The sequence below is a fragment of the Capra hircus genome, chromosome 19, assembly GCF_001704415.2.
Source record: "Capra hircus breed San Clemente chromosome 19, ASM170441v1, whole genome shotgun sequence".
Taxonomy (NCBI): domain Eukaryota; kingdom Metazoa; phylum Chordata; class Mammalia; order Artiodactyla; family Bovidae; genus Capra; species Capra hircus.
In genome coordinates, this window is record NC_030826.1 from 61,361,250 (window position 1) to 61,383,727 (window position 22,478).

Sequence of the window (22,478 nt, forward strand, 5' to 3'; positions counted from 1 at the left end):
TGAGGAACTAACACACACACACACTGCCTGGAACAATTAAAGTCTTCACACATGTAGGAATTTATCCTCAAAAACAGATGCTCAGAATACTGAGCAAGAGAATGTGCCATATACGGGAAAGAAATACACCAAAATATTATCAGTTGGTGTCTTGGGGCCGTGGGATTACAGATGAGTTGAGGGAGGGGCTTTTATCATTCTATGTATTTTTCAAATTTTCTACCATGACTTTATTTCTCTGGTTAGCAAAAAAAAAAAAAAAAAAAGGGAAAAATCTCTAAGCAGCTAGGATCAAATAAGCTGACCTTTTACTCTCACCATCCGCGTGTCTCCTGAACGCCCTTTCTCACGTCTCGCTGTCCCTGCCCTGGGGACCCGGCTGTCCCTCCGTCCGGATAATGGGCCCCTGGCCCAGTGGGAAGCAGGTGGCCCCAGCAGCCCTGCCCCCTAACGCGAGGGGAGGGGCTCAGATGGACGGCAGCTGCGCCCCACCTCCAGCTCGGGCCCGCCCCCTTCTCTCACCCCCTGGGCGTTTTTCAGGCAGGCGGAATAAACAACGAAGGCCTGTGGCCATCGCGGGCGTGCCAAGCCGTGGGTGTCATCTGGCGGCCCTTCAGCCCAAACCTTTTATGTTGACAAACCGTGTCGATCAGAGGACTAATTGCTTCTTGCTGTCTTCGGCCTGGCTAAGTGCTCCACAATGACTCACAAACCAACCACATAACTGGCGATGGCAAAAGATTTTACCCTCCTGGAAACAGACACTCGAGAGAGCGCCCACTGCCTGGTTGGGGCTAGGAGCCGAGGCTCATTTTACCAATGCAAGTCCTTGCCAGGACAGAAACCTTCCCTCAGAGGCAGGAAGACTCCCCTCCCCCCACCCCTGGCTGCCCCCCAGCCACCAGGTAGCCCATCGCTTCCCCTGGAAAATATTGTAGAATCCCCCAGGCCTGTGCCAGACTCAGAATTCCCCAGCTCGGACAGCTCACACAGTCTAGGGTGCAGCCTCCAGACCTGAAGGGGACCGGACGTCACCTTCTAACCTGGAAATCTTTAGAGACAGAAAATCCGTGATTTCTCCCAAGTGTTTTATATCCTGGTAGCCAAGCAGAGAATGACAAAGACGAAGGCCCTGAGCAGATGAGCCCTTTAGGAGAAGTCAAGAGTCAGTGTGGATGGAGCCGGGGGCCTTATGCCCTCGGAACCGGGCCCTGGAGGTGGACACTGGTGTCTGTGGCTGGTCTCTGCTAAAGCCCCCAACACACACACGCACACACACACACGCACGCACTCGCGTGCACACACACACACACACAGAGGATCTTTTTTTTTTTTTTTAAATAAGACCAACCAACAACAGCAAAAAGCCCAGTCTTACCTAATTATTCAAATAGACTGGAATATTTTCTCTGGAGGTAACTTCCAATTTCCTTCCTTTTGACAATATGATTATAATCCCAACATATCCTTGGGGCTGAAAAGAAGAAAACAGGGTCCTTTATGCAAAGCCCCAGTCTCCCCATGAACCGCCCCCTCCCCCAGGTGAGGGGCTGCAGAAAACTTCAGGTACTGTGGAAGGCAGCAACCCCAACCTCTGTGGCACCCGGGAGCAGTTTCATGGAAGACAGCTCTTCCATGGACAGGGGTAGGGGAACGGTTTCAGGATGACTCAAGAGCATCACGTGTACTGAGCGCTTTATCTTTAACCTCATGCTGTCGCTGACCTGACAGGAGGTACTGGTCTGCAGCCCGGAGGTTCGGGCCCCCTGGTGCAAGCTCAAACGTAATAAAGACAAATCTTAGATGCACTGGGGCCAAAGCAAGGCTCTGGCTGGAAGGTCTCTGTCTCCCCAGCCAGCGCAGTGCCCTCCGCCTCTCCTGGTTCTGTGCCAAGCCAGTGCCCAGAGGCTGCAGCAGGATGTGGGGTGGGGGTGTGTGCAGATTCCCTATTACTAATCCAGGGAGTGAGGATGGAGCTGCAAGAGCTCCCGCCAGCCCAGGGTGGACTCGGGCCCACGGTCTGCGCGCTCCTCTGATGAACTGGAGAACCATCCATCAGAAAAGGGGCCAGAGCTTCCGGAAGCACCCAGGAAATGAAGATGAGGTAGGTGACCTGCTGGGCAGCTGGCGCTTAGAGAGGGAGGTGGCAAAGGACCAGAGGGGTGCCCCTCCAGCACCCCGGGCCTCCCTGGGGTGGGGTGTCCGGCGTGGGCAGCTGTGAATCACCAGCTCCCACTGGAGACCCGGCGGGGCTGGAGGAAGGAGGTCTTGCATTTTGTCTTTTTCTTTGGAAAATTTGAATAAAACCATAGACCCTCTCGTGGGAGGAAGGCGCAGTGGATTCTGCAGTCAAGGTTCAAGGATCCCAGAGGCCGGTCCCTCCCGCCAGCGCGGAGCCGACTGTCACAGTGAGAAGAGTGAGCGCGAGCGGCCATCGGTCTGCTTTCTGCCTCGCGCGTGCTGCTGCGGAGCCTCCCGCCGGGGCAGTGGCTCTGGGACGTGGGTTCAGGTTCTTCCGAACCCCAAGCCCGTGTCGGAACTCATGATTCTTACGGGAGGAATCAAGAGGTCTCCCACATCCACCAGCTGGAATCTCTTCATTCCTCATATTGGAAGTGAAAGTCGCTAGTTGTGTCCCGACTCTTTGCGACCCCACGACCTATACAGTCCATGGAATTCTCCAGGCCAGAATACTGGTAGCCTTTCCCTTCTCCATGGGATCTTCCTGACCCAGGGATCAAACCCAGGTCTCCTGCACTGCAGACAGATTCTTTACCGTCTGAGCCGCCGGGGACGCCCAACAGTAGGTCCTTGCTGGTTCTGTTTCATAAATAGATGTGTATATGCTAACCCCAAACTCATTTACTCCCCCCTCACACACATTTTCCCCTTATTTCAGAAAGGGTTCATCCTAGGGCTCCTCTACACGGACTTGCTTTCCGGGATCTGAAACGCACCCCAGCCCTGAGTGCTCTGCACACGGGAAGGGGATGTTTGCTGGGTGAAGAGCAGTGCACAAAGAGAACGGCCCTGTGAACGGTGTGTGCTCCTCACCCGACCATCTGGTCTACCCAGCCGGGGGAGGATGGCTGATGGGCACTGGGATGGAGGTGGTTCACTGACACCAAGGCATCACAGTCTGCTCACCATCTCGAGGCGGTTCACCCGACACACCTGAGGTGCAACTGTTCCTGGAAGGACCTCACCCCAGCCCCCTGTCACCTGTCCCTACCTGGCCAGGTGGCAGAGAGTGGCCTGGGAGGAAGAGGCTGGTGAGTCAGGTGGAGAACTTCAGGGATGCTGTCCACACCTGCTCCCACTGGAGAAAACCCTTAGCCAGTCAGCAACCCAGTGACTCTGAAGAAATCATTTTCCAAAACACCAGTCAGGTAAGAAGACCTCCAGCTCAGAGAGAAACGGATTCGAGGCAGGTGGGAAACATCAAACAAAGGGATTGACATACAGAAGGGTGCCACTCTCCCAATCCCACTCCGCGAACTCAAAGATGAGGCTGACATTGTGAAAAATATAAAATTTTAATAAAGGCTACATCTCTTAATTACAATAATTATTGTACCAAGTAATTTTCCTTAAATGAGCTCTTTATGATGCATAATTTACAGTATAAGTAGAACAAAACGCCATGGCAAAAATCACTGGGTACAAGACTTGTGATAAAAAGGCATAAAATATATTTGTACATAAACCCCTTTCAAAAAACAAGGGAAAGCTGGAGCCCTCAATATAGGGCGACACACGGCGCGGGCACCGTGCAGGTACAGGTACTGTACTGATTCCAGGTCAAGCTCCGGAGACAGTGGGTGCATACTCTCTCCACACAGTATATACAGACGCGGCTTCAGGGGCCTATGGCCACAGAACGCACAGATCTAAGGTAACGCGAAAACCCCAACGCCAACAGGAAGGTGTCTGCAGGAGGGTGCTCGGGCCAGTCTTCCCAAAGCTGTTTGCTTCTTTGCAGGGTGGGGGTGAGGTGGGGAGTAGCTTCTAGAATGGCTGGGGTCCAAAGAGTAATCTGTAAAAAACGCCAAGGACCGCTATTTCCATAAAAGCACAAGTTGAACCACATGGCTGCAGCAGGCGTCGGCCGTAGGGTTGGGGGCCGGGCCTTGGTGGGGAGCCCCAGAAGTCACAGGATGGACCTGGGGCCCAGGGAGGCTCCATCCCCCCGCCAAGATCATCCATCGACAGGACCTCCACACCAGGTCTCCAGACCTATAGGAAAACACAGCAGCGCGGGGTGGGGGCGCGGGGCAGCGGGAAATGCACCAATCTCCGCGTGTGCGCGCGGCAGGGCGCCACCCTGAACAGTCCGTCTTCACGCAGAGCTTAATTCTTGGTGACAGGGAACCACGAAAATCCCTCTCCCGCGTCCACACGCGGGGCGCGGGGAGCCTGTTCAATAAATACCAGCAGGGACTCCTGTGCAGGTGAGCCGCGGCTGGATTCACAGCCCGGGTTGTCGCACAGGACGCCGGCAGCCTCTCGGGCACAGTCAGCATCGCCGGCGCCGAGCGGTCCCGCTTCTCAAGAGCAGTTCCGGCTTTCCTCTCCGCAGCGCCGGGCGGCCCGGGGCGGGACTCGTCCCGCGCCTCCGGCATCTTCACCGCATGGCTCTTCCGCCGCAAGGCGGGGTCGCGGGCGCCCCGGCGAGGGGCGCTCAGTCGATCCTCTCCACCTTGCCCAGGATGCGGCCCTCGTACATGGGCAAGACCACCTCGTCGTCCCAGACCTCCTCAAACACCGCTCCGCAGGCGAACTCGTCGCTCGCCTTTTTGAAGTAATACCTTAAAGGGAAAACCCAACAAGCGCTTGGTGAAGGGGCACTTTCCACGCGTCTTGAGAAGACTCTGTCAACAAGGCGGGGACCAAGGGGTCTCGAGAACGCTCCTGCATGGGGCTGGCAGGGAAGTCGCCACTGGGATCTGCCGTGAGAGCCGCCGGGCTGGGTGAAGGGCAAAGCCAGGCGGGCGGCCTGGAGGCAGTGGGCCAGGCCCCTCCTCCCCGCATAGCTGCCAACAGCGTTGAGGCTGCAGCCTTCAGTCCAGGACGGAAACCTGACGAAGAGCTGCTTCTTTCTCCCCAGTTTTTTTTGGGGGAGGTGGGCAAAGCATGCCTGGAGTTCACCTGCAGGGCAGCCTGGGGAGAAGGCCCCTCAAAGAGCCCTCAGACTCAGCTATCTGATTCTGTGAAGCCTGCGGGAGGCCAGTACCTGTGACCCTCCCCACCCAGAAGTGCCTGACCGGGCTCGGGCACAGCTGGGGGCTCGGGCACAGCCAGGAAGCAGGACTGGCTGCTTCCGCTGTGGCCACCACGGGAGGTGGGCAGCTCCCTGCCCCATGGGGCCACCGAGCCCCCCCCTCCCCGCCCGTGACTCCCCCTCTGCCCCGGTCCCCTCGCTCCCTGCCCCAGGGTCAAACGCCAAAAGCCCCTATTCTGTGTGGATGGAAAGGCCCTGGGTCCCACCCCGGCCTTCCTTCTTGAAGCCACTTGAAGGCACCGGCGCAGATGACCAGCCCGTCCCAGGAGGGTCACGCCTGAAACGACTGCTGTCCTGCCTGCCCGGCCCACCCACGTCCCTGCCTGGACACCATGCCAAGCCCTCTGCCTCCCCCCGCCCCGGCCAGGGAGACCCCGCAGACAGACTAAACTCGCCCCTGAAGGCTGTCACCTTCAGGCGGCAAAGGCCCCTGGGGGAGGGGAACAGCTTCTCAAACAATAAACGTGTGACTGCGTCTCAGGGTTACGGTGGGCCTCTGTTTTTATCTTTTCTCCTTAAAAAGCTTCCCACAGCCCCCTGGCTTAGAGCTAAACGTCTCTGCTCTTCAGTGAAGGCAGGCCAAGTACTCAGAAAGCCGATAAGGCTAGATACGGTGAGACAGCTGGAGGTACTCAAGGGGCTCGGCTACGGGGGCCAGCAGTGGAGACGCCGGTCCTGGGTGGCCCGCTGAGACAGGGCACCGTGGATGGGGGGTGGGGGGAGACAACAGTCTTGTTTCCCTGGAGAGGCTCCGATGCCCCTGGCACCCCAGGCCCACAGCCCTCGGGGTCAGCACGGAGCAGAGCAGGGTGGCTTCCCAGCCTCTCTGAGCAGAGGCTCGTGGTGACCGTGTCCATAACTGCAACTTCCTCCAGGAGCCCTGACCCCGAGACTTCAAAGGCGTAGCCCTTGGCTTCTCGCCACTGCGACCTGCTTTATGCCCTGCTTCCCGGGCATCTGGCCTCTGAGGGCGGCTCCCCTCCCAGCCCTGCCCTGCAGCCCACACCCCGGCCTGTCCTCGCTGGGAGTTGGGGGCAGGGGGCAAGGTGAGTGTGGCAACACACAGGCTGAGAAGACCAGGGGCCAGGGGTCCAGCTCCGGCCCGGAAGGGTGGCAGGGAGGGCCAGCTCGCCACAGCCTGATCCAATCAGCAAGGAATGTGAGTGCAGAGTCCGCTCGTCAGAGGAGGGCTGGGGCTTCAAAGCCCGGCTCACTGAGCGTGCCTCGGGACAGACAGGATCCGGGCCAGATGTGGCCAGAGTGTCCAAGCGGGGGCTGCCCTGCTCCATGCTCTGGGCCCCCCGGAAAGTCACCTGCAGTCCCATGCAAGGGCCAGCCACGCCAAAGCTGAGGTCCAGATGGGTCCCTGGAGGGGGACTTGTGCTGCTACCCTCGCCTGGGTCTGTGTGCGATATGCCAGGCCCGTTCCCCCTCTGTTCATCTCCAGAACCATCTCTGCCCAGGTGTGAACCAGGAAGACGCCAGCCCGGCCCAAGGCCTATGGTCCGTCACCGGCGCGGTCCCAGCCCTGAGCCCTACTCCCTTCCCTGCAAACCAAGTCATTCTGGGCTGCAGGGGGCCTGCTCTGAAGGGCGGGGGTCTCGGGCCCAGGAGGTGGGCTCACCGGGTCCAGAGATGGTGTGCACCCATCAGGCCACTTGCTAAGGGATGCTAAAGTTCTCACACTCCCTCCCTCGCTCGGGGGGGCACTGGGGCGGTAGCTTCTGCGCCCCAGCTGGGCTCCTCTCTGACCCGTGCCCCCTGACTGCTCCCCGCTCCTCGTCCTGGCCCTGCACATGGCACCCAGGACACAGCCGGACACAACCCGTGTACTCCTCTGGGATGGAGGCAGCCGACAAGGCCAGCTAGGGCTCTGGATGAACCAGACAAGGCAAGAGAAAAGTAACCAAGGACGCCTGGGGCTGGCACGCCAGGGCGGGGTCTGCACCCTGTAGGTGGGGAGAGGCCTGGGGGGACGGCAGGGAGTCTTCCCCAGGTCCTGGCAGGAAGAGTGGGCAGCCCTGTGCCCCCACACCCACCCACAGGTCCTGCCCTTGGTCCGCTTCAGGCCACCCTGCCTCACACTACCTGGGACCCAGAGCTGAGGGGGCACGATGCCACGTGTCATGGGTGGCAGTCTCTCCCGGACCTGCCCAAGGGCCGCCTTTCAGCCTCCTCATCAGTCTGTCCGACCCCTCTGTTCTCCCCACGCTCTCCCTTTCAGGCTCCTGCCCGGCTCTTCTGAGAAAGCCAGCTGTCCCCTGGCTCCTGAGTCCCCTTCTCCTGTTAGAGAAAGCCCGTCCCAGCCCTGTGCTATCTCTAGGAGGGGCAGGGGTGGGGGAGTTGGAGGAAAGGAGACAAAGCAAAGCCCCAGGTGGCCCGCCCACCTGGCCCCTGCAGGTCTGGGGGCTGAGAGGTGACCCTGGCTCTTGGTTCTGAGCAAACCGACTCTGGAGCAGAGGAAAGCCACAGGACGCTTACCGGTAGTTTCCCTTTTTGCTGAGCTGCTCCTTAAAGTGGCCCAAGGTCAGGCTCTGGGCCTTCAGCATCCGCCGGTAGGGGATCTCCTCCCCGCAGAAGAAGTAAGTGACCACCAGCTCGCTGGCCTGGAGCGCGTGCATCCCTGCCAGCTTCCTGGGCTCCTTGTGGCTGAAAACGAGATGGAAAAGCCACAGGTCCAGCATTTGAAAGCGGTCAGAGCGCACACACCCCCAGGAGGTCTGCAAACTGTGTCTTCAGAGGTGAGGCTATAGCTGTGTGTGCCGAGGGCCCTGGGCAGGGTCATCAGTGCAGGGCACACAGGTGTGTGTGTGGCGCCCAATGGGAGGACGGAGCCATGTCCATTGGGGGGCATCACAGGGAACTTGCCCCCAAAGATAGGAACCCTCCCAGAGTGACCAGGACACCACACTCGCCCCAGCCAGGGTCTGTGGTTTCTGCCTCTGCCCAGGGATGGCGTGAACTCGGAAGGCCAGGGCCCATGGTGGGGGTGTGTGGGGATCAGCCCTCAGTCACTGCAACTTCTGAGTTTTTGCAGAATGGCTAAAAAAAGCGCAATAGGCCCAAATACCTGGTCAACTTAAGGTCAACCAATTAAAACATTGTAGAGATTTTTTTCTCTTTTTGAACGCTACTCATGATAGAGCAGCTAAGGACGGACAGGTGAATGATCTCAACCACTTCAGATCTCAGCAGCTGACCACTCTTTTCACACACCGTCCCGGAACCAAACGAAGCCTGGCTCCCCTGTCCGGTCACAGGAGCGTAACTTGACAACAGGAACTGGGGCATCGGCGGGGAGATGCTTTTCCCGCCACTCCCAACACCGGCCCCCGCAAGACAGCAAGGATGGGCCCTTCGTCTGTCTCTGCAGCCGGGGAGAAGTGTCTTCCTGCTCAGTTCCACACAAACGCTTTCAACCCACTGGCCTTCCAGGCGAATGGGAACAACTTTTCCATCTGTGTTTGGGGTTCTCTAACCAGAAGCTAAAGGCTTTGCTCTCAGCTTGTGACCTTGAGCCAACCACCACTTCACGAAGAGAACACTTGCGTGTTACTACAAGTCACCACGCATTCCTCTTGGACAGGGGTTTTCCAGACTCTGATCTATGGCCCCATCTGGGTTTACAATTCCTTGTCTTGGATGTTAAAATCAAGATGATTTTATAGACTAAAAAAGTTTTCAAAAATTGCAACCCCTGACATGAGTACCCTGAAAACACAAAGCCTCTGGGCGGACCTCAGCGTCACCAGGCCAAGACACTCACTCTTCCAAAGCTGGGCTTGGGCTGGAGAAGGGCGCGGCGCCTGGCATCCCAGGGCCCGGGTGGCTCCTGTCCTTCTGCTGGCCAGCCGCACAGCACCTAACACAGGAAAGGTTGACAGGGATCCCTGGGGCCAAGAGAAAGCAGAGAGCCAGCCTCCCCTGCTTCCGACGTCCCCCGGGCGGAGCCCCACCCCGGCCTTGTGTGGACAGGAACTCCCAGGGCCAGGAAAGGTTGAGAGGGATCCCTGGGGCCAAGGGAAAACAGAGAGCCAGCCTCCCCGGCTTCCGACGTCCCCTGGGCGGAGTCCCACCCAGGCCTTGTGTGGACAGGAGCTCCCGGGCCTGGCCCAGCCATGCTGTGCCCTGGGCCCCCGGGACTGCACACGGCCCACCCAGGCCGAGGGCTGCAGGTACTGGATCCCCAGCGGGTCACAGCGCCTTGGAGCTCATCTCGCAACTCCCACTGACTGGGACACTCCTCAGGGAATGGGATTTGCAAGGAATTTCAGAGATTCCTTCTCTTTCTTGCAGGCACGACTGGCCAGATCCCAGTGAGCCCGTCCGAGCAGCTGGACCTCAAGGCATGGGTCCTCTGGCCTGCCCCGCCCCTGACTGCTGCGGCCTGTCCACTCACCGCTGCTTCGGGGGCTTGGACACTTCGGCCAGCCGGCGGCACGCCTCCTCCAGCTGGGCCAGGGTGTTAGGTGGGGTCAGGGGAGGCACCGCGGAGTCCTGGGTGCAAGCTGGGTGGGCCCGGGGAACAGCGCGGGGGTGCCCAGTGCCGCCCCCCCACAGGTGGTGGCGGCCAGCCCGCTCTGCTGGGGACACGCGGGCCGACTCCGTGGGGTAGGCCCGCTTGGTGCTCTGGGCGCTGGAGGAGAAAGGCGGAGAGAGGAAACCGAGGGTAAGAAATGGGGTCAGAAAAACTGGAAAATGTGACTCCACCAGCGAGCTCTCCATCCTGCCTCCGGAGAGCAAAAAGAAAAAAAAGATAGCTGGGCCATACCACCACCTGGCGCTGCCAGGACGCGGCACTTCTGCGGTCTCAGCGCAGCTGCTGGCGCTGGGAGGGCAGCAACCCCCGCCCCCTCGCTCCGGCCAACCGGACAGTCTACCCCCACGCCCCGGGGCGGGCCGCGCCGCGGTTCACCTGTGGGGCTTGGGCTTGCCGGGCCGCTCGCTCTCCAGCACCCATTGCCACACGACCTGAGCCCTGTCTCCTTCCTCCCCAGGCGGCTGCAGGGACCCCACTCCTCCGGGAGCCCCGGCTTCCCTGGCCAGCACCGTGGGGCCCGGCTCGGAGCCTCTCGCGCTTCGTCTGGGGGGGACGCCGCCCCGGCTGCTGGTGGGACAGAGGAGCACGTCCATCTCAGCCCCCGCGACCGCCTCCGCAGCCCCGCCCCTCCCTGCCGCCGCCCCACCCTCGCACAGGGTCGCTCACCCAAGCTGGGCGGCCCCCGGGGGCTCGGGGACCCCGGGGTGGCTCTTGCACTTGCCGCAGCAGGAGTAGTCGGCGCCCCCGGGGACCGGGCAGGGGCAGCGCGCGCGTGGGGCGGCCTCGGCCTCCGCCTCGTCCCTGGTCCGGGGGCCGGCGTGGTGGTGGATGTAGTGGTGGTGGACGTGCTTTGTGGCCTGCCTGCTCACGAAGCCCCTGGCCCCGAGGAGGGAGCAGCTGGCCGGGACGGCGGCGGGGGGCAGGGGGCCCCCGGGCGGGGGCAGCGCACGGTGCGGCTGGAGGTGGTGGCGGTGGTGGTGGTCGGGGGAGCGCGCGCGGGGGCTGTAACGGCCCATGCCCGGGGACTGGCAGCCGGGGGTCTTGAGGACCCTGGACAGGTGGTCGTCCAGGATGGTCTGCGGGTCCTCCTCGTAGCTGCTAGACGGCAGGAGGCAAAGGGGGTGTGGCGCGGGCCCTGCCTCCCGTGAGCCCGGTGCCAACTCCGCGCCCTCCTTTTCCTCATCCTGGAAGGGAAGGCAGCGTTGGTTGGGGGAGGTGGCCCGGTCAGCAGGAGCCCCCTCCCCCGCTAATACGGGGGCAGGGGCGGCGCGGCGCCCACCTCTTGGATCTGCTGCAGCCGCTCCTCCAGGCTGTGCCGCGTCTCCAGCTCCAGCTTCAGCTTCTCCAGCCGGGCGATGAGCTCGGCTGCGAAGGCGGCAGGCTCCACGGGGGTCATCTCCTTGGGCAGCCGGTGGGTTCTCTGCGGGGCGCGGGAAGGAGACGGGATGCTTGCGGTCAGGAGGCTGCCAGGGCCGGGGAACGGGTGTCGGGATGCGGCCAGGTCCACAGCCACGCGGAGACTGGGCGGCGCGGGGCCTGGGTGGCATGGCCGCTTTATGTGCCGGCACCGCGGCCTCATGGAGAGCCACGGTCCCCGGCCGTGCGCCGTGGGCACAAGCAGTTGGTCGCACTCCGAGAGGCCGCGCGCGCTCCCTCTGTAGTACAACCAGCCCATCAGTCGCTACTTCTGAAGTTGAAAATCTTCAAAGACTGTTGTCAAACATCAAAAAAAAAAAAAAAAAAAAGGCAGCTCTCTGCAATGGGGAGGGGAGAGCGCAACTCAAGGAATAAAAAGTATGAGCCTAAACAGAAAGGGAGTTGAGAATGTGAAAAAATAAGATTGGAAGGGAGGTAGGGGGGAGCAAAAGGAAAAAGAAGGAGTCACAGGGCCCAGATCAGAAGCAGCGGTAATTTCTTCCCTGGCCGCACACTGTGCACCTTTGAGGTGGTGTTGTCTAACACTGTACCCACCCCCCTCATTCCGGCCCACCCCTCCTCCCATCTCTTTGTACAGAAAATGAAGAAAGCTGCTGCAGGCTAGTAGCAGAACACTGCTGAGCTTGGCTGCCTGAAGCTGATCTATCAAGGGAAAAGGGAACATCTCCAAGTCAAGCACAGAATATAAAAAGGCACCAGAACACTGCCAAGAGCAGCCGACAGAGAACCCCCGCCGCCGGCCCTCTGTCCCCTCCTGTCGTCCTGAGCCCCCCCACTCCCACCCCTGGTCCTTCTGCCTCCTCCCCCCACTTCCCTCCTGCTTTGGCCCTTTTCTTGAGGGGGGAGGAGGGCAACAGAAAGCCAACCTGCAGAGGCGAGCATCTCCCCACCTCAGCAAAGAACTGAGCCTCACCACGGCAACTGCTGAGCCACAGGACAGCAGGAGGGGAGGGCCCATCTGGAGACAGCTGCCATTCTCACCCAGGCTGGCTCCATGCAGGCCCCCCACACCCCAGCAAAGTGCTGCCTGCTGGAGAAGACCGGTTTGCACTCCCCAGGACAAAAATCATGTAATTTACAAGCCTGGGCAACAGAACTTCTCTTAAACGCACAAAACTCCCCCCAGCACCCTGGCTCTACCAAGTCAAAGCATATGCATCTCACGGATACTGTTGTATTGGGGTGAAGAGACGGTGGTTGAGAAGGGGGGCGCTAGAGGTCCCCAGAAAAGCCACCTTCATCGGCTATTTTCACAAATTTGAGTGCCCTGGATTGTTCCAGGAGCTTTGGAGAGAAGTTGCAACAGTCTGTACACACCAATGCAACATGGGACCAGCAATTCGATGAGCTCATTTTCCACATGCGACATAACCAGTGGGCCAGTGGGGTTCTCTGCGGCTGGCAGGAAGGACTCGGAAACAGATGCTGCTCTGAGCTGGGCACTCTCTTCCCTTCCCCAGGGAGCAGTTAGACGGGGTAGGGTGGCCCCCTGCGGGGCCGGGGGCTGGCTGCCCTCCAGGACCTGGAAATCGTCAGGGACGTCCCTGAAAAGCCCTCCACACCCCGCTGGCCTCTCGTCTCAAGCAGGAAGAAGCGCTCATGGATCCTCAAACACTGACTGCAGATTCAACAGGCAGGTAACTAAGCCATGTTCTGCGGCTGGAAACAGGAGGGACAACCGATCTCCAAGGCTTTGGAGCAAAAATGGCCGAGTACAAAGAGGAACACTGGCCGAGGTGACAACGCCAGGCGGGCCACACGAGGAGAGGGCGCCGGGGTGTAGCTGGCCCCGGCAGGAGGCAGACTCCCCCAGCCTCCTGGTTCAGTCAACAGGAGCTCAGGGAGACCTACGAGGCGCCCAGCGCGGCTCTGGTCTCTGCGGAGAAGGAGCCAACAGAGCCGCCCAACACAAAGCGTGCATCACCTTCCGCCCTTTGGGGCCTGGTTTCTGGGAAGGAACCTCTTGTCTTGGTTTCTTTGTCTTAGAGAACTCTTTGTTGAGAAAATGGAGAGGGTCGCACAGGTCATCTTGAGGTCCCCTGAACGGGATTACACCCCGATGAACCCCGTCACACCTCTCAGGTGGGCCTTCCCTTCCTCCTGTTCCCGGAACTGACCCGCTGTGCAGACGGCTCTTCCGGGCCCCGCCCCCACGAGATCCTGCCCCACGAGGCCCCGCCCCCGGCAGACTCCCCCTCCCCCACCGCGCAGGTGCACTCACCGGGGCCCCGCCCCCGACAGACCCCACCCCCAGCAGACTCCCCTCCCCCACCGCGCAGGCGCACTCACAGGGGCCCGCCCTGACAGACCCCACCCTCAACGAGGCCCCGCCCCTGGCAGACTCCCCCATCCCCACCACGCAGGCGCATTCACTGGGGCCCCGCCCCCACGAGCCCCGGTAGAGCCCTGAGGCCCCGCCCCGGGCACACCCCACCCCCAGCAGACTCCCCCTCCCCCGCCGTGCAGGCGCACTCACAGGGCCCGCCCCCTGCCCCGACGAGGCCCCGCCCCTGGCAGACTCCCCCTACCCCACCACGCAGGCGCACTCACCGCCCCCCCCCCCCGCGAGGCCCCACCCCCAGCAGACTCACACCCCCCCCCCCTACGGCGCAGGCGCATTCACCCGGGCCCCACCCCTATGAGCCCCCGGCAGACGCCCCCGAGGCCCCGCCCCCAGTAGGCCAATCCCCCACCGCGCAGGCGCACTCACCGGGAAGTGAGGTAGGGACACTTGACCGTTGGCTTTCACGCTCCGGTGCATCTCTCTTTGCAGCTGCTTCTTACTCCCCACGCGGTAGGGAGGGACGCCATCTCTAAGGGAGACGAAGGACAGGACCCACCAGCTCACGAGGACGCCCTGGCGCACGCGCCCTCCGGCGCTCCCACGGAGGACAGACGCCCCGCCCACCCCCGTCCCTGGGCGCCTTGGTGGACCCTGAGGGGACGTCAAGCCGAGACCCAGGCGCCCTGCCCCTCAGGCCTCTCGGGGAAGAAGCGCCAGCCTAGAAAGAGCGCCCGTCTGGCTCTGGTCCTAGGAGTGGGCCACGCGGAGGGGGGGGCCCCCAGCAGGACACGGAGACCCTTCGCTTCCTCCAGTGGTCTGCTGCCACCGCGGTGCCTTAGCCCGAATCGGGGGCCAGGGCCTTAAAGTACACCAGGCGGTGCTGAAAGGACGGGGACCAGACCCACGGGAGTCTGAGCCGGGCTGTTGGAGGGGTGCAGAATTCTAACAGTCCACCTCCGGTTGTTTCCGAACGTCTCCCTCCCATCAGTCACCAGCAGGCGTCCTTGGCCTCCTCCCTTCCCTCAGCTCCAAGCCCTACTGCCCCCAACCATCGGACTCTCAGATCCATGACCAAGGTGGTAAAGAGAAAGCCCCTACTCCCGGGTGTTCAGGTAGGAATGAAGGTCCCGCACAGAGGTGACTGAGCAGATAACATCTTATTTTTTATTTATTTTTTAAAATTGAATAGAGTTTTATAATTTTTTATTTTTAATTTTTCATAATATTGCAAAGCAGACAACACATCCAGGCCACATTATATCTTTTGGAAAGCAAATGGAAGAGGTTTAAAAACACCACCACCACCACATCCTCCTCCACTCTGCCCAGTCTTCACTGAGAGCAGGACCTGGAGTTGCGAGGACGTTTTTAAAAGACTTTTGTAAAAAAATAAAAGACTTTTGTTCTTGGAAGCTGTTGGATGGTCAAGGTGTGATTATATCCCCAATGCTCTTCCTTTCGGAAGCCACTTATTTACAAAAGCCTCGGGGTTCAGACGCTTGCATACTGAATCATCCTTTGAGGCAGCAAATGTTGAAATGAGCTGCTTGGCTATTTCCCTCTCCCTGGCATTTTCTTTGTCATTAGGCCCCTGACTTGTCAGTGGTGGGGTAGCATCGGTTGTGTCTAAGAAAGCCAACAGGCCTCCTTGTATATATACTGTGGTATAACTCTGAGTGGCCCCAAGGGCTGTAACCCGCCAGCTCCTCTGTCCATGGGATTTTCCAGGCAAGAATACTGGAGTGGCTGCCATTTCCTCCTCCAGGGGATCTTCGTGACCCAGGGGTCCAACCCGCATCTCTTCTGTCTCTTGCATTGCAGGCAGGTTCTTCACCACTAGCGCCCGCTGGGAAGCCTGGGTGGTTACCCTGCCCCCACCTAAAATCCCCTGTGGGCTGGGGGTGACAGTGGGGACCCACAGCTTGGGTCTCACGCTGGTCTGACTAACTCCTGCTGCCCCAGGACTGCAAGACAAGGTCCACATCCTGCCAGCAACTCTCTTGGACACGCCAGGGATCTCCCTGTGAGGCACACAGGGGCCCCACCGGCCCCTCCAAGGCTTTGACCTTGAGCGCCCTCTGGCAGCCTCTGCCCCTCACCCCTTGCCTCCCAAGATGAAAGCAGTGCTAAGGCTTGCACATTTCCCTCTAAGAGGGGACAGAAAGGTGACCTGGGGAGGCAGTTGAGAAAGGGAGGTGGGGGAGCACGGCACGGGCCACCCGAAGGCAGAGGAATACGTGAGTTCTGGAAGCACCCCGTGACCACACCCAGTGCAGCCCCTGCACCTGGGGCAGGTGGAGGGTCTGGCTGCTGGTGTGAAAACCTACAACCAGCGCAGAAAAGGGAGCTTCTAACCCAGCTCAGAGGCTTCCCAGACGCCTTCAGGGAAACGTGGCTTCAATCCACCCCCCTCTTCCCCACAGCCAAGCATCTTCTTCCAAAACAGCCCCTCATTCCAGAAGGGGGCCTCTCTTCTTTTCATCCAGGCTCTATAAAAGTCTGTGATCAGTTTCCTGGCTTCTCAGGACTGTGAGCTGATGTGCGCCCAAGTCTTGGTCCCTGAACAGTCTCCTTTAATTATAAACATTTTAGCTAACAAGCCTGCTGCCGGGCCCAGCTGTTTCTGGGGAGCACAGTTTTGAAGTGTGGACTCCACTTAGCTGCCATTTAAGCCAAGCCAATTAGCTTAGCCTTCTGACTGGGCCGTGCCCGGCCTGACCTGAATGTCGGTTTCCGGCAGCTTTGAAATAGCGGGCTCACGTGCACACGTGTCCACTTGCATTTCCGTTTGGCCACCACTCCGAGGGCAGCCTCTGATCACAGCCAACATCAAAAGGCTGGTTTGTAAGATGAGGCACTATGTGAAGTTCACTCAGATGCTTTCCCCGGGGACCAGCATGAACCCATAAATAAGAGGAAGTAAAAATAAATAAAATGACCTGGACCACCCTCTGCAAGAAACGCATCTCGGGCAGATTTTGTGAGGTCCCGAGCAGACACCGACTTCAGAAGCAGCTCTGTGCAGGGAGAGAAGGCAGGGTGCTGCCTCCACGCTGGCCTCCCGACTTTCACTTCCTATCACAGAGGCCACACTCGGGTGGCAGGAACTTGCTGCTCCTGGTGAATCCAGCCCCCACCAATCCTGCCCAAGGACTGGGCTTGAGGACTTGGCTGGGAGTCTAACTTTCAAATAAAAGATTTTAAAAAGTCATTTCTTCTGAATGTAGGTTTTAGAACAACAGGCTCGTAAAACGGCCTTCTCAGAGGCCTGTGTGAAGACTCAAATCCCCAGCCATCTTTAATGGGACTTTCTGCTTAGCGGGGAACCAGCAGTGGGGAGCAGGCCCTGGCCTTCTGGCCCCCGAGGCTCCCTGGACACACTCAGGGCAAGGCTGCCCAGCCCAGCTTCTCCCCAGCCTCAGGCAGAGGTCCCCAGACTTCATTGGTTCTGTGGCAAATGAGACCAAGGCTTCCCCTTGAGTCTAATGAACTCCAGCCTTCTGGAGTCTATTGAAGGCGGCCCGTGACCCCCGTCCCCCCCACCCAAGCTGCGCCCCTCCCCAGCCCCCAGCAGGGCGGCCAACCCCTTGCTGGCCATTGTGCCCCGGAGCAGCAGCAGGGCCCTTTTCATGCTTTATGGGGGTCCTATTCACTCGTGTGAGGAGATTTCAAAGGGGTCTGCTGCCTCTCATCCCTGAGCTTCCCCAAATGGACAATGGGCTGAAAACGACTCAGTTCAGCTTTTCATCCCCTGCGCTCCTCACCGTGCCGGGCCACAACTGGCTGAGCTGAAGAGGGTCTAATCCCAGCCGGGGATCCGCCCGGCGCCGGGCCAGCGGCCAGAAAGTGCCTCGCCCAGCAGGCTTTCCGTGTCTGCCAAGCCGACGGGCCCAGGACCCCTAGGATCTCCAAGCCGGGTCCCGCCTGTCAGAGCAGCTCTCATCCTGAGACCCTTTGTCCACCCCTGCGTAGGCAGCGGGAGGCAGCCCCACGCTGATGGGAACTGTGGGCCCAGGGGCGTCAGCACGTGCAACGGGACAGATGGCTGCATCCAGCGAGCTGCTCTCGAGGCTGGGCAGCCACAGCCACGCACCACCCCTGCCCCCAGCACTGACCTCAGGAAGGCAGGCTCAAGTTCGTGGGCCTCAGGCCGCCCCCAACCCCGGCCCTGGCGTCCTGGTTTACTCATCCCGTTCAAGGGGGCCGTGCCGAGGCGGGAGCAGACCCCGCCCTGGGGTCCTGCCGCCTGGGACCCAGGGCACCCACTGTGGGCACCCAGAGAGCGGCTGCTGCGTGAGGGGTCTGCCTCAGCCTCTCCACCCACTGGGACCTTCCTGGCCCACATGCTGACCCAGGACAGCTGACTTGTTCCTACGCTCTGGGCGCCTTGAATCTACAGCGCTTTAGCTAAAGGTGGGGAGGGTAAGGGCTTTGAAGTCACCTCTGGGGATGCCTTCTTTCTGGGCAGGGTCTAAAGAAGAGGGGAGGGCAGAGGGGAGGGCAGAGGGGGCGGGGGCGGGGGGGAGTTAGACCTTAAGTCATTGGAGCTTCCCTGGCAACTCTGCCAGCGCAGAAGACCTGGGATTGATCCCTGGGTCGGGAAGATCCTCTGGCGAATGGAATAGGGACCCACTCCAGTATTCCTGCCTGGAGAAGTCCACAGACAGAGGAGCCTGGTGAGCTACAGTCCACAGGGTCGCAACGTGTCAGACACGACCGAGCAACTAACGCTTCACTAAGTCATTAAAAAGGAAAGCTGTGTGGTCACTAATAAAGAGAGACTCAGGGTAGCTCAAAGATCTCCTTGTCATCTGGTCCCTATCACTGCGGTTGCTGACATGGGGAGCGGCAGCAGGCTGAGGGCAGGGCCTGTGGGCTGGACCTCAGTTCTGTCTCTGACGGGATCAGTTACAGGAGCACCGGGCCTTCCTGCCCCGTCCAAGAGTCATGAGCGGCGGCCAGTTTTCCTGATTGGGTCTTGTGAGGCTCAGCCAGGTACGGGGACTACACCCAAGTTATCTCATCCCAAACCCAGAATAACACCTCGGTGACGCAGAGCAGGAGGCAAGCCAAAAATAATCTCTAAGAAAACTAAACAGAAGCCTCACAGTCTTAAGTCAACTATGTTTAACTAAGGAGATTCACTCAATACCCTCATTCAGACCCAACTTACACTCCCACTTTGCACGCAACACTGACTCCCATGCAGTCCACACTCTAGTTATGAACCAGAGGGAAAGTGGTGCTAGAAACGAGCACACAGGCACTGCCAAGAAGAGAGGGGGGAAGTGTTCTCAGGGCCGGGAGGCATCAGTGCCTCTAGGGGCAGAAAGCGCGAAAGTGGGAACCTGGGTCTCTCAGGCGTGTCTGACTGTGACCCCAGGGACTGCTGCCCGCCCGGCTCCTCTGTCCATGGGAGTTCCCAGGCGAGAGTGCTGGAGTGGGTTGCCATGCCCTTCTCGAGGGGATCTTCCTGACCTAGGGATCGAACCCAGGTCTCCTGCACTGCAGGCGGATCCTTTACTGTCTGAGCCACCAGAAGCCTCCTGGGGGCAGAAAGCCTTATACAATGTTGAATTCTGTGAGATCATATTACAACGTGGTATGAAAACAGACCTTCAGATTAATTATCTGGACCAAGAAACAGAATATATCTTGTCTAATACTATTCAATAAGGAGAGAGCAAAAACATTGTTTTAAGAAATATGTGTTCTCCAAGTACAATAACTGTGGAAGCCTCACCTCTGTAAGAGCCCTCATCTCTTTGTGCTGGATGAATGATGGTTTCCCTCTCTCCATTCCACTCGAGCCAGAGAGCTATTCTTGTGTTAAATCTCACCTTAAACGTCTCTCTCCTTTTACTAACGGGGGAATCTGAGGGGATACAATAAAAGCCACCAGGAAACTCAACAGTCAAGTCTCAAACCAACCCGTCCACTTTCCTCTCAATCCGCCCCATGCCGCAGGCCAAGCAACATATCGCTGGCCTATGGAAACCAGATCGTTTCAAGCAAACTGGAAGAAGAGCTGGGAAGCCTTGGGAAAGCAAAAGGGACAGCCTGGAAATACGTGTGTCAGAAGCGACTCCAGCCCCACAGGCTTGCCTGCAGAAAGCGGCCCCCTCAGCAGAAGACTCTTCTCCAGAGCGTTTGAGGAAGACTCTCCAAAGACCATTTCTAGAGCGGCGGCTCCCAGCTAGGCTCCACCTCTGAGCCTCTTGAATCAGAATCGTCAAAGTTGGCAGGATATGGGGATGTCTGGTCCAGCCGCCACCCCACCCCCACCCACCTGAGACTCACAGAGCATCCTTGTTCTCCATCCACAGAGGTCACCACTGCACGACCTCAAACGACCTCCAGCTCAAAGCATGACCCTGCCCATGGCCCGCTGACCTCATCCGACCACCCTGATGGCTGGGACTGCCTTCAGGAGCCCCAGCTGTCCACCTGCAGAAGAGCCAGGATCTGAGACGACTCCGGAGAGAACGCCCAGCGACAGAGCAGGCACCACACGGGCGCTTGCTGAACTGAGCCGTCCGAGAGGGGGCATCGCACGCAGCGGCCTGGGGAGCACTCGGGCCTCCAGCCTGGGGAGCACTCCGGCTTCCAGACTCCGCCGTCACTGAGCCCAGACACAGTCTCCCGCAACCCCTGCCTCCCACCTGTCCGTTCTGCAGAAGCAACACCTGGATTCAAGGCCCGCCAAGCTCTTCTGCCCACAGGGAAAGGGGGCGAAATGACAAGCAGAAGGGGGGTGTCTGCACTCAGGGAACCTACAGGCATTGCCCTTAACCTTCTACCTTAGTTCAGTTGTCTTCTGTGAAGATACCTTCCGATCCCATTCAAGGCTCTAACCTCCAGCTACCCAGGCTCCCAAGGGACCCTCCCGCACTAACGCTGAGCCACACCAGCGGCTCACTCCCGTCCCAGCCAACAGACGCCCACACGGACGCAGGTGGGCTTCAAACGCCGGCTGAGGACCCTGCCCGCTGCTCCGGCGGGCCACACTGCCAGCCGGGCACGTGGTGGGAAGGCAGAAGGCGCTTACACGCTACTGTCCGTCATGGACATGGAGTCGTCGGTCAGCGCATCGCTGGATATCTCGCTGTCGTTGGCGCTGGCGGCTGGCGCGAAGACGTAGCCGGAGCCCACGTGGTACGGGTTCACGGGGTCGCTCCTCCTGAAGGACCTGCGGGGAAGGCACAGCTGCGCATCCTGACTCTCGCCCCAGCCCGGGGCACCTGGGAGACCCCGGGACAGCCCCCAGCCTGCTGCCCAGGGCCCACTGATCCTCTGGGCAGTGAACAGGCCCACGGGGGCCCGTGGAGCCGCTGACCTGCCCTGGGGAGAGAGCAGGGGGCTTCTCTGCCCCAGAGGTGGCTTGGGGGGACACTTCCCGAGGACTCTGCTCCTGGAGGGGAGGCGAGCGGATGACGAGGAGTGAGTCAGGCAGACGGCGCGTCCCTGCCCACGAAGTGAGGCAGCCCTTTACACACGTGACCTCATCTGATCCTCGAGGGCACCTGGGTGAAGAGGTCGCGTGCCCATTTCAGACGTGCCCAGGGGGCCCTGGGTCACAGAACTGCAGCCAGTGGGTGTGGGACCCATCCGGACAACTCCCCCTCAGCCCATCTCTCTGCTTCTTCACACAGGACTAGCCTCAGTGTCAAAAGACGCTCCAGTGTGAGAGGCAAGGCGACCGACCTGTGGCGGGGGTCTGGCTCCCAGGGGAGGGACCGGCGGGGTGGTGGGGACGCTCCCTGGGACAGGGGGGCCCGGTGACCCTGGATGGGGGCCAGGGAAGCGAAGGGCAGCAGCAGGTCCTCCACCCTGGGCGGCGGCGGGGTTGGGGAGAGGCCTCTGGCTTTCCCAGGGGGCCTGGGTCAGACTGAGGTGAGGGGTGGGCAGGGAGCTGCTGCACAGCTGGGCAGAAGAGCCCCGAGGAGGGTGGGCACCGCGGCTGGAACGAAGGCTGGGCGGGCGGTCCTGCCTTCGGGACCTGCCCTCCGGCTGCAGCGACAAAGCACACGGGTAACACTCGGAGCTGTAACACGTCACAGCAGAGCGGACCCTGTAAGTGACCTGGCCCAACCCTCAGTTTAGAGACGATAGTAAAGCCAAGAGCTACCACCAGTGATGGGAACAGTCAGCTCATGGGAAAAGACCCTGATGCTGGGAAAGACTGACGGCAGGAGGAGAAGGGGGTGACAGAGGATGAGACGGTTGGATGGCATCACTGACTCAACGGACAGGAGTTTGAGCACAGACCAGGAGAGTGAAGGGCAGGGAAGCCTGGCATGCTGGTCAGTCCATGGGCTCGCAAAGAGCTGGACACGGCTGAGTGACGGAACCAGCATCAGCTCGGGGCTCAGTGTGGGTGGGGGCCGTCTCCTCCCTGCTGCACCCCCAGCAGCGCAGGAGGTGCTCAAGGGCTGTCTGCCGCCCAGTTACTGGCAAGGCCCCCGGGGAGTGACGGAGTCCCAGGCAGGGGCCACGCTCTGGGGGGCGGCCACGTGGAGCCCACGTCAGGTCCGGGAGGAGCTGATGGCAACAGAGATCCCCAATCTGCTGGTCTAGCGAGGCTGGATCTCTGAGACGGCAGGTGGCCGAGCAGCGAGCAGGAAGTGCGCACAAGGAGCGTGGCGTGCGCCCACTGGGCACCTTGGGCCGGGCCCCCCTGCCGGGCCCCGCCGCTCCGGCCCCGCCGCTCCACCTGTGAGGGTGCGGGCCTGGCCCGGATTCTCGGTGCTGATGCCAGCAGGCCGGGGGATCCTCCATGGCTTGGAACTGGTGCCCACGTCTCCAGTGTGGCATTTCCAGACAGCAGGGTAGGAGAAAGAGGGAGGAGGGGACCGCCGACGAGAGGCCCGTGGTCCTCCCAGAGCAGAGGCGGGGCGAGGGGCGGCTGGTGCGAGCACACCCGAGGAGGCGTGCTC

The 22,478-nt window shown here is 60.3% G+C and overlaps 1 protein-coding gene across 3 annotated transcripts in view; it reads right to left on the reverse strand.

Annotated features, from left to right (window-relative positions):
• Nucleotides 3,518-22,478, reverse strand: part of AXIN2 (axin 2) — a 28,041-nt gene continuing 9,080 nt past the window's right edge. For 2 of the 3 annotated variants that reach the window (XM_018063948.1, XM_018063949.1), the window contains exons 3-11: nt 20,591-20,731; nt 13,969-14,071; nt 11,101-11,241; nt 10,488-11,005; nt 10,197-10,388; nt 9,681-9,917; nt 9,048-9,143; nt 7,763-7,930; nt 3,518-4,808 (exon numbers count right to left, since the gene is read on the reverse strand). In XM_018063948.1, coding sequence (XP_017919437.1) covers nt 4,682-4,808; nt 7,763-7,930; nt 9,048-9,143; nt 9,681-9,917; nt 10,197-10,388; nt 10,488-11,005; nt 11,101-11,241; nt 13,969-14,071; nt 20,591-20,731 — 1,723 coding nt within the window. In that variant the 3' untranslated portion in view covers nt 3,518-4,681. The remainder of the gene's footprint in view (nt 4,809-7,762; nt 7,931-9,047; nt 9,144-9,680; nt 9,918-10,196; nt 10,389-10,487; nt 11,006-11,100; nt 11,242-13,968; nt 14,072-20,590; nt 20,732-22,478) is intronic. The other variant, XM_018063950.1, reaches the window with a different exon arrangement.